The sequence below is a fragment of the Pseudonaja textilis genome, chromosome 3 (genome assembly GCF_049901715.1).
Source record: "Pseudonaja textilis isolate UNSWEBS1 chromosome 3, rPseTex1.2, whole genome shotgun sequence".
Classification (NCBI taxonomy): domain Eukaryota; kingdom Metazoa; phylum Chordata; class Lepidosauria; order Squamata; family Elapidae; genus Pseudonaja; species Pseudonaja textilis.
The window spans coordinates 155,220,620-155,244,480 of NC_141992.1; the positions used below are offsets into that span (position 1 = coordinate 155,220,620).

The 23,861-nt window shown below is 36.0% G+C and overlaps 1 protein-coding gene across 7 annotated transcripts in view; it reads right to left on the reverse strand.

The window, feature by feature from the left end:
• Positions 1-19,433: 19,433 nt before the first annotated feature.
• The window catches only part of ZNF521 (zinc finger protein 521), a 291,923-nt gene continuing 287,495 nt past the window's right edge, over positions 19,434-23,861 (reverse strand). For all 7 annotated transcript variants that reach the window (XR_015743185.1, XR_015743184.1, XM_087931185.1 and 4 more), the window contains one exon: positions 19,434-20,226. Coding sequence is in view for 5 of the 7 variants with exons in the window: in XM_087931185.1 (XP_087787311.1) it covers positions 20,197-20,226 (30 nt within the window). In the remaining 2 variants the exon portion in view is untranslated. The remainder of the gene's footprint in view (positions 20,227-23,861) is intronic.

Here is a 23,861-nt window from a genome sequence, read left to right on the forward strand (position 1 = left end):
AATTTTTATACATCCAAGGTACAGTACATCTGTTGCTATTTAGGCTGACATGTATGTAGAGGTTGGCAGAACAAGTTCTCTCTGTAGGGATGAATGAAGTCCAAGCTAAACCACAGAACTTTTAAGACTAGATGCTTTCAAGAGAAAGCAAAAAAAAAAAAAAAAGGAGAGAGGAAAGGAACCTGTAAGTTGTTGTTGTTGCTTGGCTGAACTTTCTGATTCCTGTGATCCACACCATGGAATTAGCATTTCTTGAACATATTGCTTTCTTTCAAAGCACTTTAATGTCACAAACCATTTGTAAGTAAAAAGAAATAGACTAGGGCAGGGGTCTCCAACATTGGCTACTTTAAGATGTGTGGACTTCAATTCCCAGAATTCCTCCCTGGCTGAGGAATTCTGGGAGTTGAAGTCCACTAAGACAAGTGGCCAATGTTGGAGACCCCTGGGCTAGGAATATTATGATTCAGCAGAAGTTTAAAACTACATTGGCTGCAGAAAGGTCCAATGTTTGGTCTCTGAAAATGCCTCAAATTCACATTGACAAATATATAATGAGGCAACATGTTGTTCAATGACACTCAACTTTTCCTGACTTGATGAACATCATTTCACTAAGATTGTCAGTAGGGATATCAGCAGGGTATGTTTAAAAAGGGCTATCTATGCTCAACCTGTAAAGAAAAGAGAAATATTGCAGAAAATCAGTGGTTTTCTTCAAGCCAAACCAAGCCAAGCCTAGAATCCACATGTGCCTCTGCCTCCCAAATAGACATGCTGTTCAAGACAATCAAAAATAGAACTTTGGGCCTGGTTTTTTTTCTCTGCATTTAAGGATATCCAACCACAAAATGCAAAAAAAAAAGGAAAAAATAACTTGGTTATTCAAATGAAACCAGTAAATTCCTCAGATTTGATGTCCTGTGTATTCTGAGTTTAGTCATTTCTGGAGAGGTACTCTCTTTAAAAATAGTACTGCTGGTTTCCTATTGGCCCTCAGTACAGTTGGGGTCTACAATTGATTAAAACAAAACACATTTTCATTATTACAGTAAAAAGAAACATATTTGGATAGGAAGATAGCAAGAGAGCCGATGAAACAGACAACTGCTGATCGGGGGAACTTGGAATTCCGGACAATGTTCCGGACAAACAATTCCAAGACTTCCTAGCTGAAAAAGGGTGCCTGTAATGCTAAAATTCCTATCTGGAACTGTACTGCCTATGTCCTTTCATACTGAAGAGTTTGCATGAAGACACTATGTTGTGTGTTATCATTCTCTCTCCCCCCAACCCTCCAGCTTTGTCTTCCATGATATTAGCTAATTTTGCTTCTCCTTTTTGTCTTTGAATGCCATTTGTCTTAGATGCAAGTAAAAAAATCACAAACTTGTCTTATGATTGAAGATAACCTGGTGGGGTTATTCAAGGCTAATAATCTTTGGCTTGCGAAGATAGTCTCTTATCTCTGAGTTTTGTCCAAGAAAGATGGACCTACTTCCAAATACAGAACTGGGCTGAAGATATTAACTTTTTTTTGGTCCTATGTTGAGCCTAGTGGAGCAAGATCAGATTGTGGCTAGCACCCTGCCTTGCAATATACCAATTTTTCACTTAATATAGTTTAAAGCTATTTTTTAAAAATCATATAAGTCATATTGGGCCTAGACTCTGGCTGACATTAGTTGTGTACACCAGTTGTCTGTCCCAGAAAAGATATAAACTAGCTTTATGTATATGTGTAAAAGCTTAGCATTAGACTGCAGCGACAGCCTGTAAAAAAACAGAACAAAAAGTGAAAAGTATAGTTTAAAGCCAGTTGCAAGCAAGAGGGTAATAGAATTGACTAGTAGGAAGATACATTAAAATGGTTAGAGCTTAGATTGTACCTTGGTGACCATCGCCTTGGCTTTGTTGACCATACCCTGTGGATATCCTGCAGAGATATTTGCATGGTATCCTCACAAATCTAGAAAGACTTTGCAAAAATGTGCCTGTTTCTCTTTTGTTTTGGCTCTGCAATTAAAATATCCCTGTCAAGGCCAGCCATTAGATGAAGCTAGTGCCTTGCAGCTGCATCTGACAATTTAGGAGGACAATTCCCATTAGGACTGCAGCAGGAAAGAAAAAAAAAAGCTTGCTTCTTTCCCCAGATGTGTTCAGTTATAGCTTTTTTTCCCTCTCTCCTCCCATTGCTAATTAAAGTGGCAGGGAAGCAGTATTTTCACTGGAATTGTGATTGGGAAGAAAAGAGTGTAACATTTTCTCCCTGTGCACTTGGGTCCTAAGGAAATTGGGTACCCCGCCTAAAATTAAATGTTTAAATACTCTGACACAACACAAAGTTATGCCATTAATGTAACATGAGTTACTCTCCTAACTAGATCAGCTGGCCTGGAAAAAAAGAAAGGCCTTGGAAACTTAATCAAACAGAATCCTCACTGATCTTTAATTGTAAATAGAAATGCATCTGAAAATTGCATTCAGTTTACCGATGGGCAAATGACTGGAAACAGTCTTGCCAATGAAATGAGTATACTTACCCCAGTCAATGACTATAAAAGCAAGACGATAGTACCTCATAAACAGAAGTGTAAATCAGCAGGAAAGCAGAGTTTCTTCTTCCTTTAAGCGCTGAAATTGGCAAAGAAACAGACTAACACCAGGGAATGAAAGTAAATCCTGGTTTCTTTATAGTCCCTCAATTTGTTAAGCTTCAGTTCAGAAAAAAAGTCGGAGATGTTCAGCAGTGTATGCACAGAAGTCTTCAAATGCAGTTGTGTCTTGTGAAGATTTGTGAACTGTGGCCATGGGCTTTTATCTGGGAAAAACTATGATCCAATAGTTTTCCTAAACAATTGTCCCAGAGCAAAATGCTCTTAATGCTGCCTTCTAAGTATTTTGTTGAGTAAGTTCATGTTCTCTCACATTTTGTCAATGACAAGTAATATAGAACATTGACAAGACTCTGTAGCAGTTCAAAAATCTGTATGATCCCATGTCATCTGCTACGCTTGGAGCCTGTTATTTTATGGATTAGTGGTGAGATCATAGGTAAGTAGATAGATGGACAGACAGACAGGGTGCTGGGTGTTTCCTCTTTGGAAAAAAAATGAATAGTGAGAAGCCATCGTTTTTGCTTTCTTAGAATACAAACAACTTTAAAAGATATTCCCATATATTTTCTTGAGGTTTTGAAGGGCAACATTAGAGCATCTTTGGAATACGTAGGAATCAAAATGTTATGTGAGGAGGTGCCTGTGGGAATACGGTTCTGTGACATGACAAGTGATGCAATCATTTTGAGATCAGCTTCTTTATTCCACCTTTCAGATTTCTGTGGTATCATTTGACAGCACATATTAAAATGCCTCTGGGGATAAACTGGAGAAGAAGGTTAGTGGAAAGCCTGCCTGGGTAGCCTGAAGTCAACCCCCTCTCCCATGTTGACTGAAATGTAGCAAGTGCCTGAGACTGCTGACTACTTCAAATCCTATTGGTTGGGAAGGTCAATAGAGAGTGATACAAATTGGCCAGAGCTGTGTAATCACTTCTGAGTGGGATGCAAGATTACTGAATAATAAAATTTGAAGATACCTAAAAAGGTCATTTAATCCAATGCTTGCTAGTACAGGAAATCTGCCACTATGTGCTTCTAGAGCAATTCAAGAGAAAATTATTATCTCAGACTATTATCTGAGAAAATTTGCTTTATGGTAAAAACTCTTTTTGACATTAGAATGCCGGTTCTAGTCTTAATGTCAAAAAAACCCTTTCTTGTAATGTTGTTTACTTGAGCTTGGTTTTACCCTCTGAGGAAAAAAAAATATTATCAAATAAGTTTCAGCCCAGTGGAGTTTCTTCATAGATTTTGCTACTTCTATAGGTTCTCCAGCATCCTCAAGTTTGGCTCCAAATCATTATTATTTGTCATCTTCCCCGATTGTTCAGTCCATACTTCCATAATCTTTGCACATTTTAATCCTCTGAACTATATATTTTGATGATTTATGGATTATTTATGACAAGGAAGATCAATATAAAGACTAATAAGAATTTTTAGGTTTAAAAACTGAAGGCCTGGCATTTCATACCTTGGAGTGGAAGAAGAATGGTCACTTTTGAAGATTTCTATTTCACTTTCTCAGTGGCCACTAAGAGGATACTTTAAATATTATTTTTGGAAATGTTATATTACACAAAAGACCAGTCTGCTTAATGGCACTGGGAGACAACTAGTTGCATCCAGGCCAATTCTGACTCTTTTCTTCCATTCATTCTTTTGATGTTGCTTGGAAAAGAGATGCAGAAATGGAATATTGTAAATTGGTCTTTTAGCTTTTATTTTGTTACAGTAATGCAAAGTTAAAATAGCAGGCTTAAGAGGAATCATGTAGAGTAGTGTAATGATATGTGAGGTCCCAATAGGTATTACTTTGGCGCATCCAGAATGAATGGCCGCAAAAATTAAAGATGAATACCTACCAATGTATGAGTTTAGACTTCACATTAGCAACAAAAGTTGTTATTGTGTCAGTCTGCTTGCGATAAGTAGGATAAGTAATATCAGAAAAAGGTAGACAGTGAATCTACATCTGTGAGAATCTTTTGCCTGACTTTTTTTTATTAAAAAATATCATTTTAATTTAAAACATAAATGGGAAGAGCACATTACTTGTCATCTTTCTTTCCAAGAACGCCTCTGGAGATCATGAAGGTCCCAGTGTTTTTCTTAGGAAACAAAGCCTAGGATTCTGGCTGGTGAGGTGCCCACTACTCAGAACAAGTAAAAAAAAAAAAAAAAGGTAAGATAGGAAGGCTTAGAGGTTTCTGTAATATAAAGAACGTCTGGAAGAACATCTTTAGGTGGTCTTCTCATAAGCGGTGATGAGTGATTGCTACATCTTCCAAGATCTGTTAGTGTAAAATATTAATTCTGCATATGTTAAGTTCTGCTTCTAACTCTCTTCTAATAGATAATCATTAATTGCTGCAATCAAAGGGTTGCATTCAATGTAACACTAGCAGAAAAAAAATATGCAGAAGAATAATTAGCACAATGCCAGTAACTAATAATAGCGGGCCTGGGGAACCCAGAGCAGGATGGAGCCCATCAAATGGCTTGTGTGTTCTACGGTCATTGGGGCAGGGGGGGGGAGTTGGGGGTGATTTATTTATTTATTTATTTCCAGATTTTGTTCTAGTGTCCTTTATTAATTTATTTGATTCTTTTTATTAGTTTTTATTGCTTATTTTAAATATGGTTTTACATTCTGTAAGCTGTCTCGAGTTGCCATGGGTGAATAGGCGGCAATATAAATTCAATACATAAAATAAATAATAAATAATGCTATGGAATGTCCATTGTAAAAACACATGTGCAATAATTACCGCATTTAATACTTGCCAAAGGATACAAAAGTATTCATTTATTTATTCATAGCAACCAGTAGAAACTGCAGTGAAATAATATCATTGAATAAGATCTTAAAGTTGTATTTCAGAATATTAAATATTTATTATTCATAATCACAGTTGTTGCTTTTCTAATTATTTAATCTTTCAACAGGCAGGATACTTGCACAGGTTAATATTCTAGTCATTATAATGGATTGGAGGGATCTCATCTACAGACTGCACTGTTCTTATTTATTCCATCGTCCTCCTCTTTCTGCTCTTCAGTTGAACTAGAAAATATGAAAAAAAACTTGCATTTGAAATATATTTTCTCATGTTAAGTAGGATTTGCTTAATGTTTACAAACTCAAGAGGAATCATTTTTGTTTTGCAAATAGACTTTTAAGCCAAATCTCTGGAGAATGCTGACATCAAAAAGTTGAGAGGCATTTCAAATGTGTGATCAAAGTCAATTTTCAGTATGGATTTAAATTATAACATGTCTGGTTCAAACAAAGGATAAGATATATCTACTCTATGTACCTGAGACAACTCGGGTGAAAGCCGGGCATTACTTTTTTTAAAAAATAAAAAAAATATTAAGCAATGGCCTAAAAAAAGAGAGAAGAGAAACAATTGCACTTTTTAGAAGACCATCATAGCTTGGCACAACGGTGAGTAAGATTCCCTATTAATTCTAAGTTAAAAGACTACTTCAAGTTCAAATTGTTTTCCCACATAGGCACCTGGAATAAGCAGTTGTATAACATCAGTCATGAGAGGCAGTGGATTTCCCCTTTGAGCCTGTGGCCTTTTGGACATTGTGTGAAGATAACAGCTACTGGCCTTGAACACCTGATTTTCTCAGAAGATAAGCTGGCAAATTAGATATTATATAGAAAGACTATAAGTGTATAGCTGCCCTTTGCTGTTGAAAATATTTTCTTAGGTGAGTAAGCCTCATGGCAGAAACTTTTTACTTCCTTTTACAGTTTTGCCTAGTCTTAAAGAGATCAAATTACAATTTTCTCTCACTGGAAACAAGAGATTTGAATAATTTAGTTTTTTCCTCTCGTTGGAATCACAATCCTGTAACTCTTTAAGTAGTTTTTGTTTTCCTATTCCCCTTTTCTCTAGGGATTTCAGATTCAATCATGCTGAGATCTAGTTTTAAGATGTGACACAAGACTGCAATGCCTTTGTTTTCATAAAGTCTTTTCTGCAGTTCTTTTTGTACCGCATCACTCTGTTTCCCACATAAATTTATAAGCACTTGTCTGCATTGTAGTATCCTTTCATTGCAAATCTTGTAAGTGAGCTTCTTCCTGGCCAATTTAGCCCTGTCATCTTATCTGGTCAGATCATGGAATGTAATTTCTGTAGAAATGAGTGATGAGATTTAGCACCATATTAAGTGGATTAAGCATCACTTTTCAGATGGGAATAAAAGGTTTGAATTAGGAAAGCAATCATATATCATTATTAGTTATAGCCATATCTGGACTAAGCATGAGATTCAGACTATTATTAATTGGTTTACTGCATCCAATTTAGTTGTATGTCTTATTTACAACCATGGACAGTGAGGTACTTTTATGAAATGCTCAGTAGGAAGTGAAGTCAATTATTATTTCTTATTATATGTTGCTGTGAAATTACACATTCTACAATTAGTGTGAGAGGTACAATAGATCAATTATTTTCTTAAAGGGCACCTTGTAGGACACTTTTTAAACAACCCACTGAAAGTTATAAAAGGATTGGGGTTTGGGTTGGAAATTAATTCCATTGGTACCAATTTCGGTACTTGAGAATCTGGTACACAATATCTGGCATATTTAAACTGACATCTAGAATGTAGAATAATGAGAAAAACCAAGTGAATTTAGTGATGATAATACACAAAGAAAAGTAAGCACAGAAAATTCTATTTTGTCTAAATTGTCTACCTAGGAGCAAACCTATTAAAGTATCAGTTGATGTTTTGAGATTCTCTTGAGAGTTATGGTGAGCAACGTGGCGCATGTGGCCTTCTGTAAAAACACGATACTTTGCATACCTGATTAGATCCTTCTTTTATTAATCACGAGACATTATTTGAGGACACCAGTGGGAAACTTGGTTATTTATGAAATTAGCAAATATAGTTCCAAAACTGTTGGTCAATGGGGACAAGAAATAATTCCATAGATGAAAATTCCTTCTGTGAATGGGATCTTCTGCCTGCCTGCCTGTTTCTTCTTAAATATATGTGGAATCAGAAAAGGAATTACAGTCATGCAAAAGATAATGTCATTTGTCTGCTTTGGGTTTTTTTTGAAAATTTTATTTGGGTTTTCACAAAAACAAAATACAGATAATACATCTTTTTTGAAAATAGCATGGTCCCAGGTTATCACTTCTTCATACAGACACAAAACTCAATTTCATGGTCATTTTTATATTCTATTCCATATCTTATTACCATTTTATATTTTGTACATAGTTTGTCCCCTCTTTTAATTTTCTCAACTTTGTTTTAATTATCTCAATTCAAATCATTATATTTATTCTTTTGTCTGTCCTGTTACAATTTCACATTATCTTTTCTTATTAAGCAAATTTTTCCCTGTAGTTACCAATTAGAGTATGACACCTTTATATCCTTTAATTTTATCCATTCAAGCTCTTATTTAAGCTTCAATCTATAGCTTTAAGATTATAGCATTCAATATAATACATAACTTCCAATTGAATTCTGCTTGGTACATTCTTAAAATAGATACTATATTCTTAAAAAGAAAAATTATATATATATATATATATATATATATATATATATATATATATATATATATATATCTCACATTCCATTCCAATTCAATTTCTATCATTAATATGCATTAAAATCTTAACATCTTTAACATTTCTTTTCAATTGAATATCATACTTCCTTGGGAACACATATAAACTTTCCATAGCTAATTCTTTTTTTCCCCATATTTCTCACTTATATTTTTATAAATCATTACTAATAATTAAAAATGTTCCCTTTTAATTCTCTCAATCATTTTAATTCATTTATTTATTAACAAACATCCCACTGCATTACAATAAATATTTTATCCATCATCATATTTTCTAAAATTATTTCTATTTGTAATATAACAAAGCTATCTTATGTACCTTTGCAGAATCCCTTTTACAATTAAATTTTCACCCATTATCTCGAAACAAACTTATGGTTACAGTCCTTATATCTTTTCCCTGTTTCTCCATTTCTTGTTTCTGTCTTTTACAACTTCTTTTCCTTGCCTTTTTCCCCCTCTTCTTCTCCCTCCCCTTTTTACCCCCTCGTCTCTCTACTTCTCTCTCATCTGTAATCCCCTCTTCCATTGCTTTCTAATATTATACTTATCTTTCAAATTGTTCTTCTCCTTTTTGGTTGTTTTTTCTAATCTTAAACCTTTCACTCTCTTTCCCCCCTTTTCTATTTTCCCCCCACTTAAAATTATTTGATCATTAAAGATGGCTTCTTCTTTGTCCCAATCTTCTTGTTCTGCAAGCGTTTCTTGTTGCTTCTCATAGTTCCAGATCTCCATTTCTAAGAATTGAAACACGAAGCCAAAAGAACTTCTCCCTTCTTGTGCATCTTCTTTCCATTTTTAAAGTTCCGTTTTCAGTTCTTCTAAGAGTGATACAATTTTAAAAACTTTTAAACAACCACCCAGTTAATTTTAATCATCTAGATGCAAAAACCAAAAATCACCAAGTAATCCAAATAAACCAAGCCTGTTTCTACTTGCTTCTGTTTTCCACTTTCTCTTCCTGGGGTTCTATTATTTTGTTACCAAGTTTCCATTAAAATGTATCTTTGAGGAATCTTGTTAAAATTTCACTGTAAGTTCCTTTTAATTACAGCTCCATTCCTTAATTCTAGGCAGTCTCCTTCATTTTTCCAAATCCTGCCCTTCTATTATTTTTTTTCTCCTTTCCAGCTTTTAAAAACTTTTAAATGTCCAGAAATCTTTATTATCCCATTGACTTTTATTTTCAGCTTAGATGCCTATTAATGTCAAAGTGGATTGTTTTTTCAGTTTCTTGCTTAAGTCTTTTAGCTGTCAGTATAAGGAAGGGAAGAAAAAAAAACCTAATCCTTTCCCTTCTCTCTCTTCTTTGCAGCTTTAAAATCTTCTTTGGGAACAATGTTGTTAAGTTTAACTTCCAGGGTACCTTATTTGTTGCTTTTGCTGTTTGACCCGGTCAACCAAAACTTTCTCTTCTTATCTTCCTCCTGCACATTCTTTTCCGGTCGAGTTCTTCTTTGTGGTGGCCATTTCTGACCACCGCTACAACCACCTTCAGGAAAGGGAGTAATGGCCAGCTGGGGAGGAGAGATGCGGCTCTCCTCAACCCTGCAGGCAGTCTCCCCACTCTTCACCACCTCTACGGGGTGGCTTAGCCCTGAAACCAGCCGGCTTGGGGCGCTCCAGCGGCGAGCACGGATCGAAGCCTCGGAGAGATGAGGTTTTGGTCTGTCGCCAAAGAAGCTCAAACCGGAAGCCCGTCATTTGTCTGTTATGGGCCCAGTGCATTTTAACATAAATTACCTAAATGAGATTATAGATGGGATGCACATCAAATCTGTGATGACACTAAGCTGGGTAGGCAGGAGGGCTATAACTAACAACTCAGAAAACAAGTTCAAAAGAATCTCAGTAGACATGAATACCGTATTATTCTACTTTTGTTGTATGCCAACCAAACTCATTTGCTTGTTAGATGGGAAGTTAGGTAAATTAGATAAAATAAAGGTGTCCCCGTGGATTTTATTCCGCTAGTCGGTGTTGACTCTAGGAGCTGGCACTCAACTTCATTTCAAGGCTAATGCTGTCTGAAGATGTTTCTGCAGTCATGTGACCAACATGATGTCGTGGAGCACTGTTTCCTCCCCACTGAAGTGGTTCCTATTTATCTACTCGTATTTGCATGCTTTCAAACTGCCAGGTGGGCTGGGGCTAGGAAAAGACACCCCATTAAGCGGTGCTTGGGTCTTGAATCCAGGCTGTCGGCTTTCCAGCTGACAAGCCCAGAGTCTTAACTGCTGAGCAGTTAAATTAAATACATAGATAAATGAAATGCAGTTCGGTGGTGAGAAATGGAGGGTACTGCACTTCGGCAAGAAAATACAGATGCACTTGTTAGAAGGATCTGGGCATTTTGGTAGACCGTAAATTAACCAGGAAAGAGCAATGTTGCATTTAATGAGCTGTAGCAACAGACCTATAGTGTTGAGATAATGGGAAGTGATAGTTCTGTTCTATGCTATACAGATCAGAACATGCTTTGAATAGTTTGTCCAGTTTCTGTTGCCACAATATAAGAGTAACCCTAAAGTGCTAGAATGAGGGCCAAGAAAATTGACAAAAGTGGAGAACGGCTAAATGTAGGCTGAATCTCATGAAGAATGGTTAAACGAAATAAATATAGTCCAGAAAAGAGATGGCTGAGGCAAACTTTGAAAGAGCTGTCATGGGAAGGGAATATTCCATAGTTCCTAAAGTCAGGATAAGAACCAAGACTTAGAAGTAACTTGAAACAAGCAGGAATTGGCTGACAGTGGGAACTATTAAGCAGTGAAACAGCTTCCCTCCTTCAGTCATGGTACCCTAGAAATAGAGGTTTTCAACTAACTTTGTATAGTCATTTGTCTGGAATGGAATGGAAATTCCTGCCCTGGGCACAGTCTTAAACTATAAAGGCTAAATTCTTCCAGCTCTACAATTCTATGAGACTGTAGTCACTCTAGAAGACAAGTCATCATTATATTTGTCACACTAAAGGCACCAGGTAATGTTTCTTGTAAAAAATGCAAGGCAAAATTAGCAAGTGACAAATCCTCAAAGGGAAATCTGAAAATAAATTACTTAGCAATGGATATATATGAGCACAGACCCAATAAATTACATGTTGGGCAAAACAGCAACAACTGAGATTCAGATAAAATAAATGCTGCTTTATATATACAGTAGATCAAAAATAAATATCCAATACTGTTTAGGACTGTGATATCATGGGAGTTTCAAACAAATATTGCTAAGAAAATAAAATATTCATTAGAAAACAAAATCTAATATCTGTATAATCAGAAAACAAGGATAAATTTCCCATAAAATAATAAGGTTTTCTATTAATAAAATTAAGTGATAAATACTCTAAAATGTTTGAGGTAATGACTGTTTCTCTCACAATAAATTATAGATGCCCTTATCCGTTAAAGCAGGAGTCTCAAACTCAATTTACCTGGGGGCTGCTGGAGGCAGAGTCTGGGTGAGGCTGGGCCGCATAAGGGATTCCATAAAAAACATTGTTAAAAAAATATCCTCAAATTCTCAAAGAGAAATAAACTTTCATATCACGGTAGGAGCCACAGGATATCGTCCTGCGGGCCGCAATTGGCCTGCGGACCGCGAGAATGAGACCTCTGCTTTAAAGCATTTATTGTATCCTTTAGCTGTTCACACAGTCATTTCCGTATTATAGTGATAATTGAAACAGCAATGGCCACCCATGTTAGCTTCCCATCATTCCTATGGATGCCATTTCTGGCTATTTGCAGAGTTTGCATTTGCCATCAATTTGTAGGCATGAAACAATTCACATAGGCTCATCAATACATTCTGTCTGAGATAACTTGAGATCATCATAAGCTATTCACTAGTTGTCAGTATTAAAATGATCCTAAAATGGGCTTTGACAAGGGGAAAATGTCACTTGCAAATGAAAGGCAACATGATGGCATTTATTTACTACTTAGTCATACTTCTGCCCAAAATGTACATTTCTGCTGATTCTGAATGGTTCTTGGTAAAGGTGAAGGTAAAGGTTTCCCCTGTACAGTTGTATCTGACTCTAGAGGGTCGTGCTCATCTCCGTTTCTTACCTGAGAGAGCCTACGTCATCTGAAGATCTTTTCCGTGGTCATGTGGCCAGCATGACTGCACACCGAGGAGCATGGAATGCTCCCTACCAAAGTGGTACTTATTTATCAACTTGTATGCTTTCAAAATTCTATCTCAGTAGGTGTTGAGGCAGGTAACAGGAGTTCACCCTTGTGCAGTGCTCAGGTGTTGAACCCAGGCTGTCAGCTTTCCAGCTGAGAAGCTCAGCATCTTTAATCCTGGAGACATCACATCCTTGGCTTTTGGAATCAATATATTAAAAATGAAAAACAATTAATTCAATTGCAATCCACCCATCCATCCAATGTCCATTTGGGAATCTCAGTTGATCTTAGTCAACCTCAGAAGTTGTTTTTCTGAAATATCATACTTTTATAGTTATTAAAACTGGAGTAAGTTTTTAGTTTAGTTTACCTTATTGTCACTGCACGTTGTACAATGAAATTAAATGCCATCTTCAAGGAAGTTGTGGTCTGGATAGGCAGGGTTAACCTGTTCAAAAGGAGGGGTGCCACCACTGAGAAGTCTCAAGACCAGGATCCCTTGATATATCTTGGTGGTGGAATCTTCAGTAAAGTCTTTCTCATGATCTTACTGGGCACACAGATTCAGCTTGGAGAAGATGGAATAACAGATGCCATTATAGTCCCCAACCCCCAGTCCGGCATCGGTCCATGGCATACCAGAGACCGAGTCACCCAAACAAGCAAAGCCCCATCTGCAGGATGCAGGCAGCACATGAAACGACTACCACCCTGGTCCATGGAAAAACCTCTCTCCACAGAACTGGTCCCTTATGCCCCCCAAATTGGAGGGCCACCGCATTATAAGATTTAGCCTAAGACATCCTGAGCCTCACAGCTTTTCAAGTCAGAAATGTCATGGCTTCTCCTTTTCAGCAAGACCAGCATAGTCAAACTTCCTTTATCCTGTTCCCGCCAAAGATCATCAGCAAGACAGACCAATATGGTTTCAGTCCCATATAGAATAGAATCCTTTATTGTCCAAGTGTGATTAGACACTTGGAATTTGTCTCCGGTGCATAAGCTCACAGTGTACTGTTTATATGCACAGCAAGTAATAGGTCATATATAACATATACATATAAACAGCAAGTAATAGGTCTTAGGTCATAATCAGTTACAATCATTAACCATAAATTACAAACAACAATGGATAAATCATAAGAAACCAATAGGAGTAGTAGGAAAGATGAGAAGATGAGCAAAGATGAGAAATGACACAGTGCTATAGAAATGAAGTGATGGCATGGGGGAAAATATCTTTATATCTGGTTATTTTAGCATGCAAATATCCACGCTTGAATCCTTACTGAAAATATCAGGATAATTCTGTCAAACCAGGTTCTCTGTAAATTTAGCCCAATCAATTTCCCAACATATTTCTCTAAAAGGGGCAAGGTTGATAAAGAGTCAACCTGGGTCATTGAGGACATGATGTATCATTTTTGAAGCAAGGAGACCCACCCCTTCACTCAAGGAGACATTTGGTCGATCCAGATAAGAAACAATATCTTTTCTTACTAGAGAGATTTTGAAGTGCTTAGAGTTGCTAATTTATATCTAGATTTCTGGAGACTTTACTAAAGAGAATGCCTGCTATACTTTTGTTAAATGATATTTATATTACGTTTTCTCAAATAACAATCTAGAAACACTAACATCTTATCCGATATAATCAGTGCAATTCAGGTTGCTTGGAGTTTAAGCCAGTTTTGAAACTCTATTGGATGATAGTTATAAAGAAGGTGGAGAGGAAGTAACACTGTTGATTCTCTTTAACCTTTCAGTATCTTTTGATACCCTTGCTATTTGGCTGGGCTGCTTTACTCCATCTAAAAGATTATGTTATGGAAGTGGCATTGTAGTTGTTCTGCTTAGCTCCATAATACTAACACTAAGTTGCTTACAAATGTCCAATTTAATATTATTTTACATTATATGAAGAAGTTAGCGAGACCAAGCATGGATTCAGAGCAGGATGCTTCTGGTATAAAGTTGATCTTCATCAAGGCTTCTTCTTCTTCTTTTTAAGATAAAGTTGTTCAGGTGCTAATTTAATTTACAAATGAGTGCCTGAAAAAATGAAACTGAACCTCAGTATTATGGAAATCACCCTTTTCTAAAAGTGCAACCTTTACAGATGGATTTGCACTCTCCCTGAAAGTTAACTTGCATCAATCTTTGATCTAGTCTTGTCACTTGTGATTTCATTAAACTAAACAGGATATCTCTTTTCAGTTTTGACTGGTTCACTTGGTTAAGAACAGCCTATCCATAATGAGATATACTGTGATAACTTTCTAGTTGGTTATTGTAATGAGTAGTATATGAGGCAGTCCTTAATATTGATTGTGCTTAAATTACACCAAATGTTACTTCTTGATTCTAGTAGACATGGCCAGAAGGAAATCATGCTTCTGGGTCTTTTAGTAGATTGGTTTCTTATTTTATATTTACTATTTCTTAAATTGTGCTGTTTTGTTTTAGTGTATTTTGTTTTGCATGTCACACTCTTTTCTTTTGCATCAAAGATGGCTTAAAGATAATGCTGATTACTATGCCTGTGTAATGGAATCCCATGGTTCTATGCCATGCATTCTTACATGCAAATTTCCTGTAGCATGAGGCATACAAAGCATGACAAGTTCTCACTCATGTTTCAAAGCACACTCTCTCTTTTTTTTCAGAGCTATTTGTTATTGTCTCTACCATCACAAGTTTAAAAAAGGAAAGTTAATTAAATATGGAACAAGACTGAGCAACATCTTTTAAACCATCATGTCATTAGAATTGGATTCCTCCGAGAGCTGCTTAAAAGGGGTTTGAGAACAATGACTGTTCAATCAGATATTTATGGGCATAGTTATGTAAACACACTCTTTATTGTCTATGTATATTTAATATAATTATCAGTTTTGTACTCAGACTCTCTGGAGATGCAACAATCAGTGTTGCTTTGAAAATGTCAGCAGAAAAGACAATTATTAGGCTTGCAAATATTCATAAATTATATTTTAAAATCCTGTAAAAATGTATCCTATGCAACAGAGTTCTTTGCAGTAACTGAATAATTACTGTATTTCTTTGATTAAAATTCATATTGAGCAAAACTTGAGCGATGTAGGAGATTGCAGATCATAGCAAATGAGATCAGAACCATTCTGGACAAATGAGAAATTGCTTTGGAAAGGAATCATTTAACTTATATTATGTATAAGGATATAAGGCTGAAATCTTGATTCTGTGAAACACATAAATGGACACCTGTATTTTTTTCATTTACTTGTATTGCTGTGTAATGATTATTTTAAGGCAGTGCCAAATCAATTTAATTGATCTTGGGCAAACTTATCTGGGAATTCAGCAGGGTGAACCTCAGCCTTCTATAATGTTTTGAGTTTCCCCAACATTTGGCTTCAAACTATGCAGTAATTTTGCAACGATTCCTTGATCATTCAACTATTTCAGATGGAATAAAATTATGCAGATACACCAAAATGACTAAAGGCTTGGGCTCAGAATACACACAGAGAGACACACAAACATAATTGAGCCTTTGTGAGCTGGAATTGACTAAACTTGTTGCCTTGTTGGAACTATTTTTCCTTGGTAACACTGTTAGCCTATATAAATTGAGTCTTATTCAAATTTCAGTTCAATTGAAGCTTTAGATCATGTTTAGAAAAAATATTGTGTCCTTTAGGAAGGGAAAAAATAAAATACCTGATTCTGTCCTTGCCTTCAACTCTAGGGGCCCTTTGCAAAGGAAAGTGAAACTTTGCAAAAATAACATTTTATTTTCCAGAATTGCAAAATGGCCCTTTGATTGTCAATTGATCTGTAGCGTATGAAGAAATGCACTAGATAGAAGTAATGATATAGTCCTGTTCATGCAGCCAGGAGCTTCCTATGAAATCATTTCTATTACCCAAGGCACTCTGCTCCTTCACTGTGGCAACGAATATTCTGTTTTCATACCAAGTTATTTCTAATTGTCACCAATTATGATTCATTTACTTTTATGTGTCTTGCCTGTCACAATATTAACATTGCTAAGGCTTCCCCTTTGCGGGCTATGAAAATCTGTTGTGACATCTAAATAACGAAAGATTCAATCAAGGGATGAATTAATTGTTAATTTTGTTATAAATAGAGGGGGTATCTTGGCATATAAAGAACAGCTCTTTCTTCTTTCCGAAGGACAGAGCTTAAATGAGTAAGAATAAAAGATAGGTGCGTTTGCCATATCAGAATTACAGCTCAATTCCAGCCTGCATTAGATACTTGTCTTTTTTAAGTATTTATCTTTACTGTCTAGCTATAGCTATTATCTAATAAAGCCCCGCCTGATCTCACCTGGTCTTACTCTTAAATAGCAAGGAGTTTTATGGCACCTTAAAGACCAATAAATTTATTATGGCACCATCTTTAAAGTGCCACAAGGCTCTTGGTTGACTTTGCTGCAAAAGATTAATACGGCTGACCCACTGGGGATATCCTACTGCTATTTGACAGAGTTGGGAAGGAATTGTATTGTGGTTCTAGATTATTTGGTTGAATATTTTCACATTTGTTTTTCCAATATTAGAATTAGCTGTGGTTTAAATAGATTTATTTTTTTTCAGAATTGGAGCAGCTTATCCTTTTAGTCTAGACATCTAATACATAACTGCAGCTTACATATTCCTCTTCAGAAGCTCCGAGAAGGCTTGTGTATCTGACAATCAATTGACAACTATATCCCAATTTGGCTGTTGTTAACACTTATTCCTCCGATCTTGTTATAAACCAACAGAAGAGGCAAATAGTTGGTATTTTCTGCATTTTGCTGCTATCATCTAGAAGCTTTCCAGAGTTTTGGAGCTACCTTTCCTTAAAATTGTTGGGGGTTGAGGTAGTGTATTCTGCCTTGTATTTTCCCTGAATATCCCCAATAAAGGTGGTTGTGGCCTGCTTCAATCCTGTCATTCATGTCTTCCATTTCCCTTTGTCTCCTCTCTGCTGCGATGTGATGATCCGTTCCTCGTCTCATTATTGTGGCTTGCCTTAGCTTGTCTGACCCACTGGAAAGGTCTATGTATTAGATACCCAGTGTATTCATACAGAATCTCTATCCTTTTTTCTCCTTTTTAATTAAGATGAGATCCCGATCAGAGTAAATACTCTGATGAGATGCCATGGACAACTCAAATCTCACTGGGAAGTTTGAATATCTTTCATAATCTATTTAAACAGCTTTTTAGGGGATCATCAAAAATAGGCAACTAATGGGAAGCGAAAGTCAATTCAGGCATTTGCTCTTATCAATTTGTTCTTCAAATCAAAAGCTGAGTAAGACTAAGAAATTTTTGTTCCCTCGCCCTGAATGGAAAACTTAAACAATATACAATCGTGTCTTCGCATTTTCTGTTGCTGTTTACTATAGTTCTGTATTTGCATAACTAGATATTCAACACTTTGTATGTTTTGCAAGCTGTCATGACATAAGAAGCAAGTAATACGCTGTGTTTTGCTTACTAACATATTTTTGACATATTTTTGCTTTTGATTATAAGATTGCATTTTTCCCAGCTACCATCTGTCTGAATAAACTCAGTGGCACAAACACAGTGGGGTGTAATAATTTTAACATACTTGAACTTGATGAAAAACATGCTATTTACAGTTTTAACCAATATGTTACAGTTTCACACATGAAGACTGAAATAAATGCCTGTACTTTTTTTGTTTTATTAAAGAGGTATCTGTCATGAAGAACGATTATTCAATCCAAATTGGCAGATATTATTACTACTTTATTGGAATTAAAACTGGGATGGGGTTTATTATAAATAGAATCTGGCACTGGACTGACTGTGTAAGTACAGTTGCTTATGTTTATCCTTTTGTCAGCAGAAATAAAGATTTTTTTTTATTAAATGTGGCTTTTTCTTTTCTTTTTGTACTTGGCAACATATGCATAAAAATCTCCAGGCTGGAGAGAGAAATATGACACATTTTTCCTTGAAATCCCTGGCAAGCAAAGACTTTTTAAAAAGTGTTCTTCCAGCTTTCCCATCTGTGGAGACTTGGAATGTAACACTCGGCAAACTAGAAATCTCACTTGAAATCTGCCCTGGCAGAAAAAGACAAACAATTCCAGCCCTTTGTGATATTCTATTGCTCTAATCATTGCACAAGTGTTCAGCGGTATATCACAGCTCTAATATGGAAATTGGGTTGGGAATGAATGTTCATACGAGCACATTTCTGGACAAAAGAAAATCGAGAATGCCCCAGTGGTACAGCCTCCCTTTGGTCCTACTTGGGACCAACAGGTTAATTCAGTTCTCAACAACCTTTCTCTGTTAAAGCCGAATGATCTCCTAGAGGAAATAACAGGCTGGGCTGTTTACTGAAGCACTTTTTCTGGTCATGTCCTCTACTGCCATCTCTGTCAGCATTGAGGACAAGGGACTCACTCGCAAGCAGAGAAACCTATGTCAGTGCTGTGGCTGGAATTTAACAAGGTTACCACCTGTAGATGAAAAGACAAGGGATGCCTTCCATAATCATGTATCATTCTAATAGTGATTGTGAGACTTAAATATTTTTAAATGCAGAGATTTAAAAAAAGGATAGGTGTAAGGGTGAGATTCTGAGCACATTTAGTGGTAGTTAATCCAGCAAACTCAACAGGCTTTCTATTTAAGAGAAATAAACTTGACATTGTATTATAAAACCAAATGCAGATAGATAAGACTTGATTTAAAACCCGATAGTCTGTATATCATTTAGGGGCTGAATGCTTGCAAGCCAGATCACTCACTCATTAACTCTGCTGTAAGTCCTTGTATTTCTCAAAAAGAAAAAAAAAGGATCATTACATAGGGTAAAAGAATATATAGTTAACATATATCTAAAATAATAAAATATCAATTGAAGTACATCAATTAGAATACATTTATCATGCATGTGTGATACGAGAATGTGTGACGTTGATGATGAAAGTTATACGACACAATTCATTTGAAAAGAGGAACTTTTTAAAATAAAATAATCTGGGATAAAAGAAAAGAAACTTATTATGTAATGGTAAACTGAATTTATTTCTTCTTGGAAAACCATTCCAGTAATCTCCAGGTTCAGACTGCAGAGTAAACATTAATAACAGTAACATACAGGTTAGTTCAACTGATTCAAAAATTTGGCCATGTGACATCATTAAGGAAAAGTCTTGAACACTCAAAAGCTTCAAATGGTATCCAGGAAAAAAAGTTTCTTTGACAATCTACATAACAACTATTGCATATATGGTAATGCTATCTGTCATATCGCAAGGCTTACAAATATATACAGGCCATATTCAACTGGGTCCTGCTTGGAGAGTCGTCTTCTTGTTCTTCTTCTTCGGCACTAAAAATATTCTTGAATTCATCCATTTGAATACCAAAAGACAGAGATTGTAGACATAAGCTTGAACAAAAGGAAGGCCAAAAGGTTTGTACTGTTTCTTTTTCTTTTTTTCCTTAAGCCATATTTCCCTTTTATACGTTGTTGGGATAATAATAACTCTTAGTCCTGCTTGAATAGGGCCCAAGTCCACTTGTCTTTATAAGACCATTTTAGTATCAGACAACATAATACATGTGCAACACTTTATATACAGGAAGTCTCTCCGGTGCTCAAAAGTTCAAACACATGAACATCCAACAGTTTCCATAATACAGGTTTTATGGTACAATACAATGTTTCTGAATAATATATATTAACAATGAGAGTCTCGTGCAAAGAGTAAAACATGTTCCCTTTTTTTGTCCTGCAAAGATTCCTCTTCTGAAGAACTGGGCCTTGCACTAACTGCTATGTTGGGTCATCGTATGATTCTGTGAAGAAAGAAGAAAGAAAAGAAAAGGAAAAGCAATCACTGTGCTGAAACATACCAGCAATGCTACAGAGAAATAGCATAACATAAGATAGTAAAAACCATGTTAAATGGTATGTATTGTGCAAACTACCAAGCAAGTTTATAAAAATGCACACATGTCTCTGCACTCTAGGCCTATACTTGGCTAAATACCCAGCTATAAATTTAACCTGTAAATGCCAATTTAGCCTGTAATAAAGAATATGAAATTGATTAAATTGTATATTAGAAAGTATAAGCAGATCTTGCTTATATGGTGCTGATGATAAATTTCAATATAATTTCAGAATACAGCTTGTCATGTATGTGACATCTTATATAGTTGGTAGGAATGTACTCAGAAAGATGGATGAAAGTTCAGTAGAAGTTCCAAAGAAGAGCAAAATTGGTTGTGGCCCCACTGATATGCTAAGTGTTTAATATAGCAGATGTTTTGATGTATGCTGTCCAGAGTCACTGTCATGGATTGGACAGCTATATATACCATGGAAATAAAGAAATAAAAAACAATATTTCTAAAAACAGCTAATAAACCATGACTACATTCCTAGATTCATTTAATAGGAATTATATCCCATCATGGCAGAAAATTCTAAGCAAATACTAAACCTCATAATGTGCTAGGCAATACAAGACTTCTGGCCGGTAGTCTACCAGAAAAAATATTCAATATAGTTAAAAATGAAATAGTCCATCATTTGTTTGATTTCATGTATACAATACTATTTTCTACATTAATTCACTTCAAAATGATTGTGAAAAAGCAGTGGCAGAATAAGGCCTTCAAAACACAGCTATTAATAGTTAATACATGCCAATTTTAAATTCAGATAGTTTAGAAATTAGAAAATCAAATCTGAGACCAACTAACATATTAAGATATAATATAGATAATGAAAACTTAATACACGAACTGTGCTGTACAACTTTGTGGATAACATGATACAGTATTGTCCTTGGAATTTGTACAATAAAGCACAACCATATGCAAGACACTCTTTCAGGTGTGTAGACTATTTACAAGCAAACTGTGTGCCTATGTGCAGGGGAGATCAGCCATGTGATAAAACTCATACGGCGGCTTTATATGATAGGTATACTGCTTGATTAGAACAGATTCCACTTCTACATAATCAGATTTATTTAAATACTGAAATATCGCAGGTCTGATACATAAGATCAAGCTAGAAAGTTAAAATATGCATATTTCAATGTGCCTGGAATCATATTAGAAGATGAACTTCAAATGCATGTATCATCAATCTAAAGCTCTGCTTCAATATAATATACAGATTATCATATGCTGCATCCCAAGTGCCAAATTAGAGATGAATCCTCTTCAAATATGGTTTTTAAAAGAGAAATAAGGAGCATGACTGAAGTGAATGCCTCCACTGCAGTACTATGTAAATAATATGCTCCAGTCCTGTTTGACTGGAGAGGTACATGTCAGGGGTGTCAAACTGGCTGCCCATGGGGCGGATGTATCACATGCAGGCCACGCCCATCCCAGCTCCGCAAATGGGAAAAATGTCACGAAACGTCACATGACGGCAACATGACGTCACAAAGTTTGACACCTGTGGCATATGTCATACACATGACAAAATTTGTGTCTGTAGGACTCCTTATGTATGGGTAATCCTGACTTACCAACAGTAAGGGACTCTTGCAAAGCAATGTGGTCACAAGGTGTGATGTCGACTAACTGCACTGACTCACAACTGTAGTTCTGGCAATTCCTGTTGAAGTTGTTAGATGAATTCTTCAGAGTCACAGCATCCTAAGGTCATGTGATCACCATTTGCAATGTTCTGCTGGCTTCCCTATGAACTTTGCTTGTTGGAAACCAGCGATCATGTAACCTCTGGATGCTGCAACAACCATGATCCAGGTGTCAAATTTAATCAAATGACTGTGGAGTATGTATATGTATCTATATGGATGACATAAAAACTGCAGATACTTTTTATGGTTCTATTTTCCAATTTTTCATTGTCTCCAAACTGAATAAATATAATGTGGGACATTTCCCAATCAGCCTGGTAGCTGTACTTCCTGCTTAATGTATTGATGTCGGTAATTTGCATTCTCAACATTAATTTTTTTTTATGTAGTTCTAGTTGACTAGGAACAAATAGCAACAGAACATAGATGGGTACAGATTTAAACCCAATATCTTCATTTGCACAGTATTCTTTTTCAAGAAATGAAAATTCTGATGTATATCCAAGTGCAAGCCCCTACTCTCTCATGACTCAATTAAAGTGCATGTTGGGTTGTTTCAGCAAGAGGGAATGGAAAGAAAATGGAACCTTCAAGCAGCAGTAGAATGGATCAGTTTAACACTCTTTCTGGGGCAATTAAATGAGTTTCAGCAAAGGAACACCTTAAACATACCTTTCCAGATTCTTTTTACCTGAAACATCTATCTATAAATCTGCTGTACTGTCTAAATAAAAGACACACAAGTTTTACTGCTGCAAGAGCATTGCTAATACTTAATTATCCCAATGGACAATATCCATTCTTCAGAAAATCTGTAGATGCTATCTAGAGCTCTACCCGAGGCTCAACTTTTAGCATAGAACAACACTGCACACATGAGGCTCTTTTCTTCTATCATAATCAACAATAGGAGAGAACTGTAATGCTGGATCATTGCCTATGTGTTTTAATGAGTCCTCTTACCTCCATTTTTTAAAATCTTGGATTCACATGTGGCCAGTTTAAGGATTAGAAAAGCCACATAGCACTATGTGACACAATTGAAAGTAGCATTTCATGTGTGCTCAGGACTCAAACCTCAATAATTTTTTTAATTAAAGAAAAAACACACAAAGGCACTAATGTGGTAGATGCAAAATAAACTATGGAATTATTCTTCACTAAGCTCTGTTTTGGGGTCCCACAGCTGATATAGCCTATTGCACAAAAACATTCTCAGGAGCGAAGAGATGCCCTGATTTAAATTCAAGGCAAAATGATGGAGAAAAATCACTGAGCAAGGCAAAACATAAAGATGAATATGGCTCCCGAAAATGCACAAATGAGATTAGTGCTCCTCTTGTCCGTTAAAACTCTTTAAATCTTTCTAGAAATCGATCCTAATGCTTCAATGACTGTATAAAATGGAAAACTTGGGATGGAGGCCACTGTGGAAATTGGAAGCAGAAAAGTTTAGAAAGGTTCTTTTTGCTTCTGTTGGCACCTCGGATCCAAGTCACACTCACTTTATACACCTTAGGAGCAGCCTCCTAATATTAATGATATATAGGTAAATTCTTTGCATTCTAAGGCGTGAACAAGCCAGAGAGAAACACTTGATTAGGGAGAAAAGCTTCCTGCTCATACCAGTTATAACTTTATGAGACAAAAAGGTGAAAGATTGAAGGGAAGAGATGAGGTAAGGAATAATCTTTAATCCCACAGAGAGCCACATTATATTCTAGGAGGGGGGACTGTCTATGGAGACCCCATGTCTAAGAACTGAAAATTGCAACCATTAATCCCAGTTATGAACTGTTGGAGGTTTTGTTTTAAGAGTGTTTCTTTTCACAAAAAAGATTGTGTTTAAAAATTTAGGGCAAAATT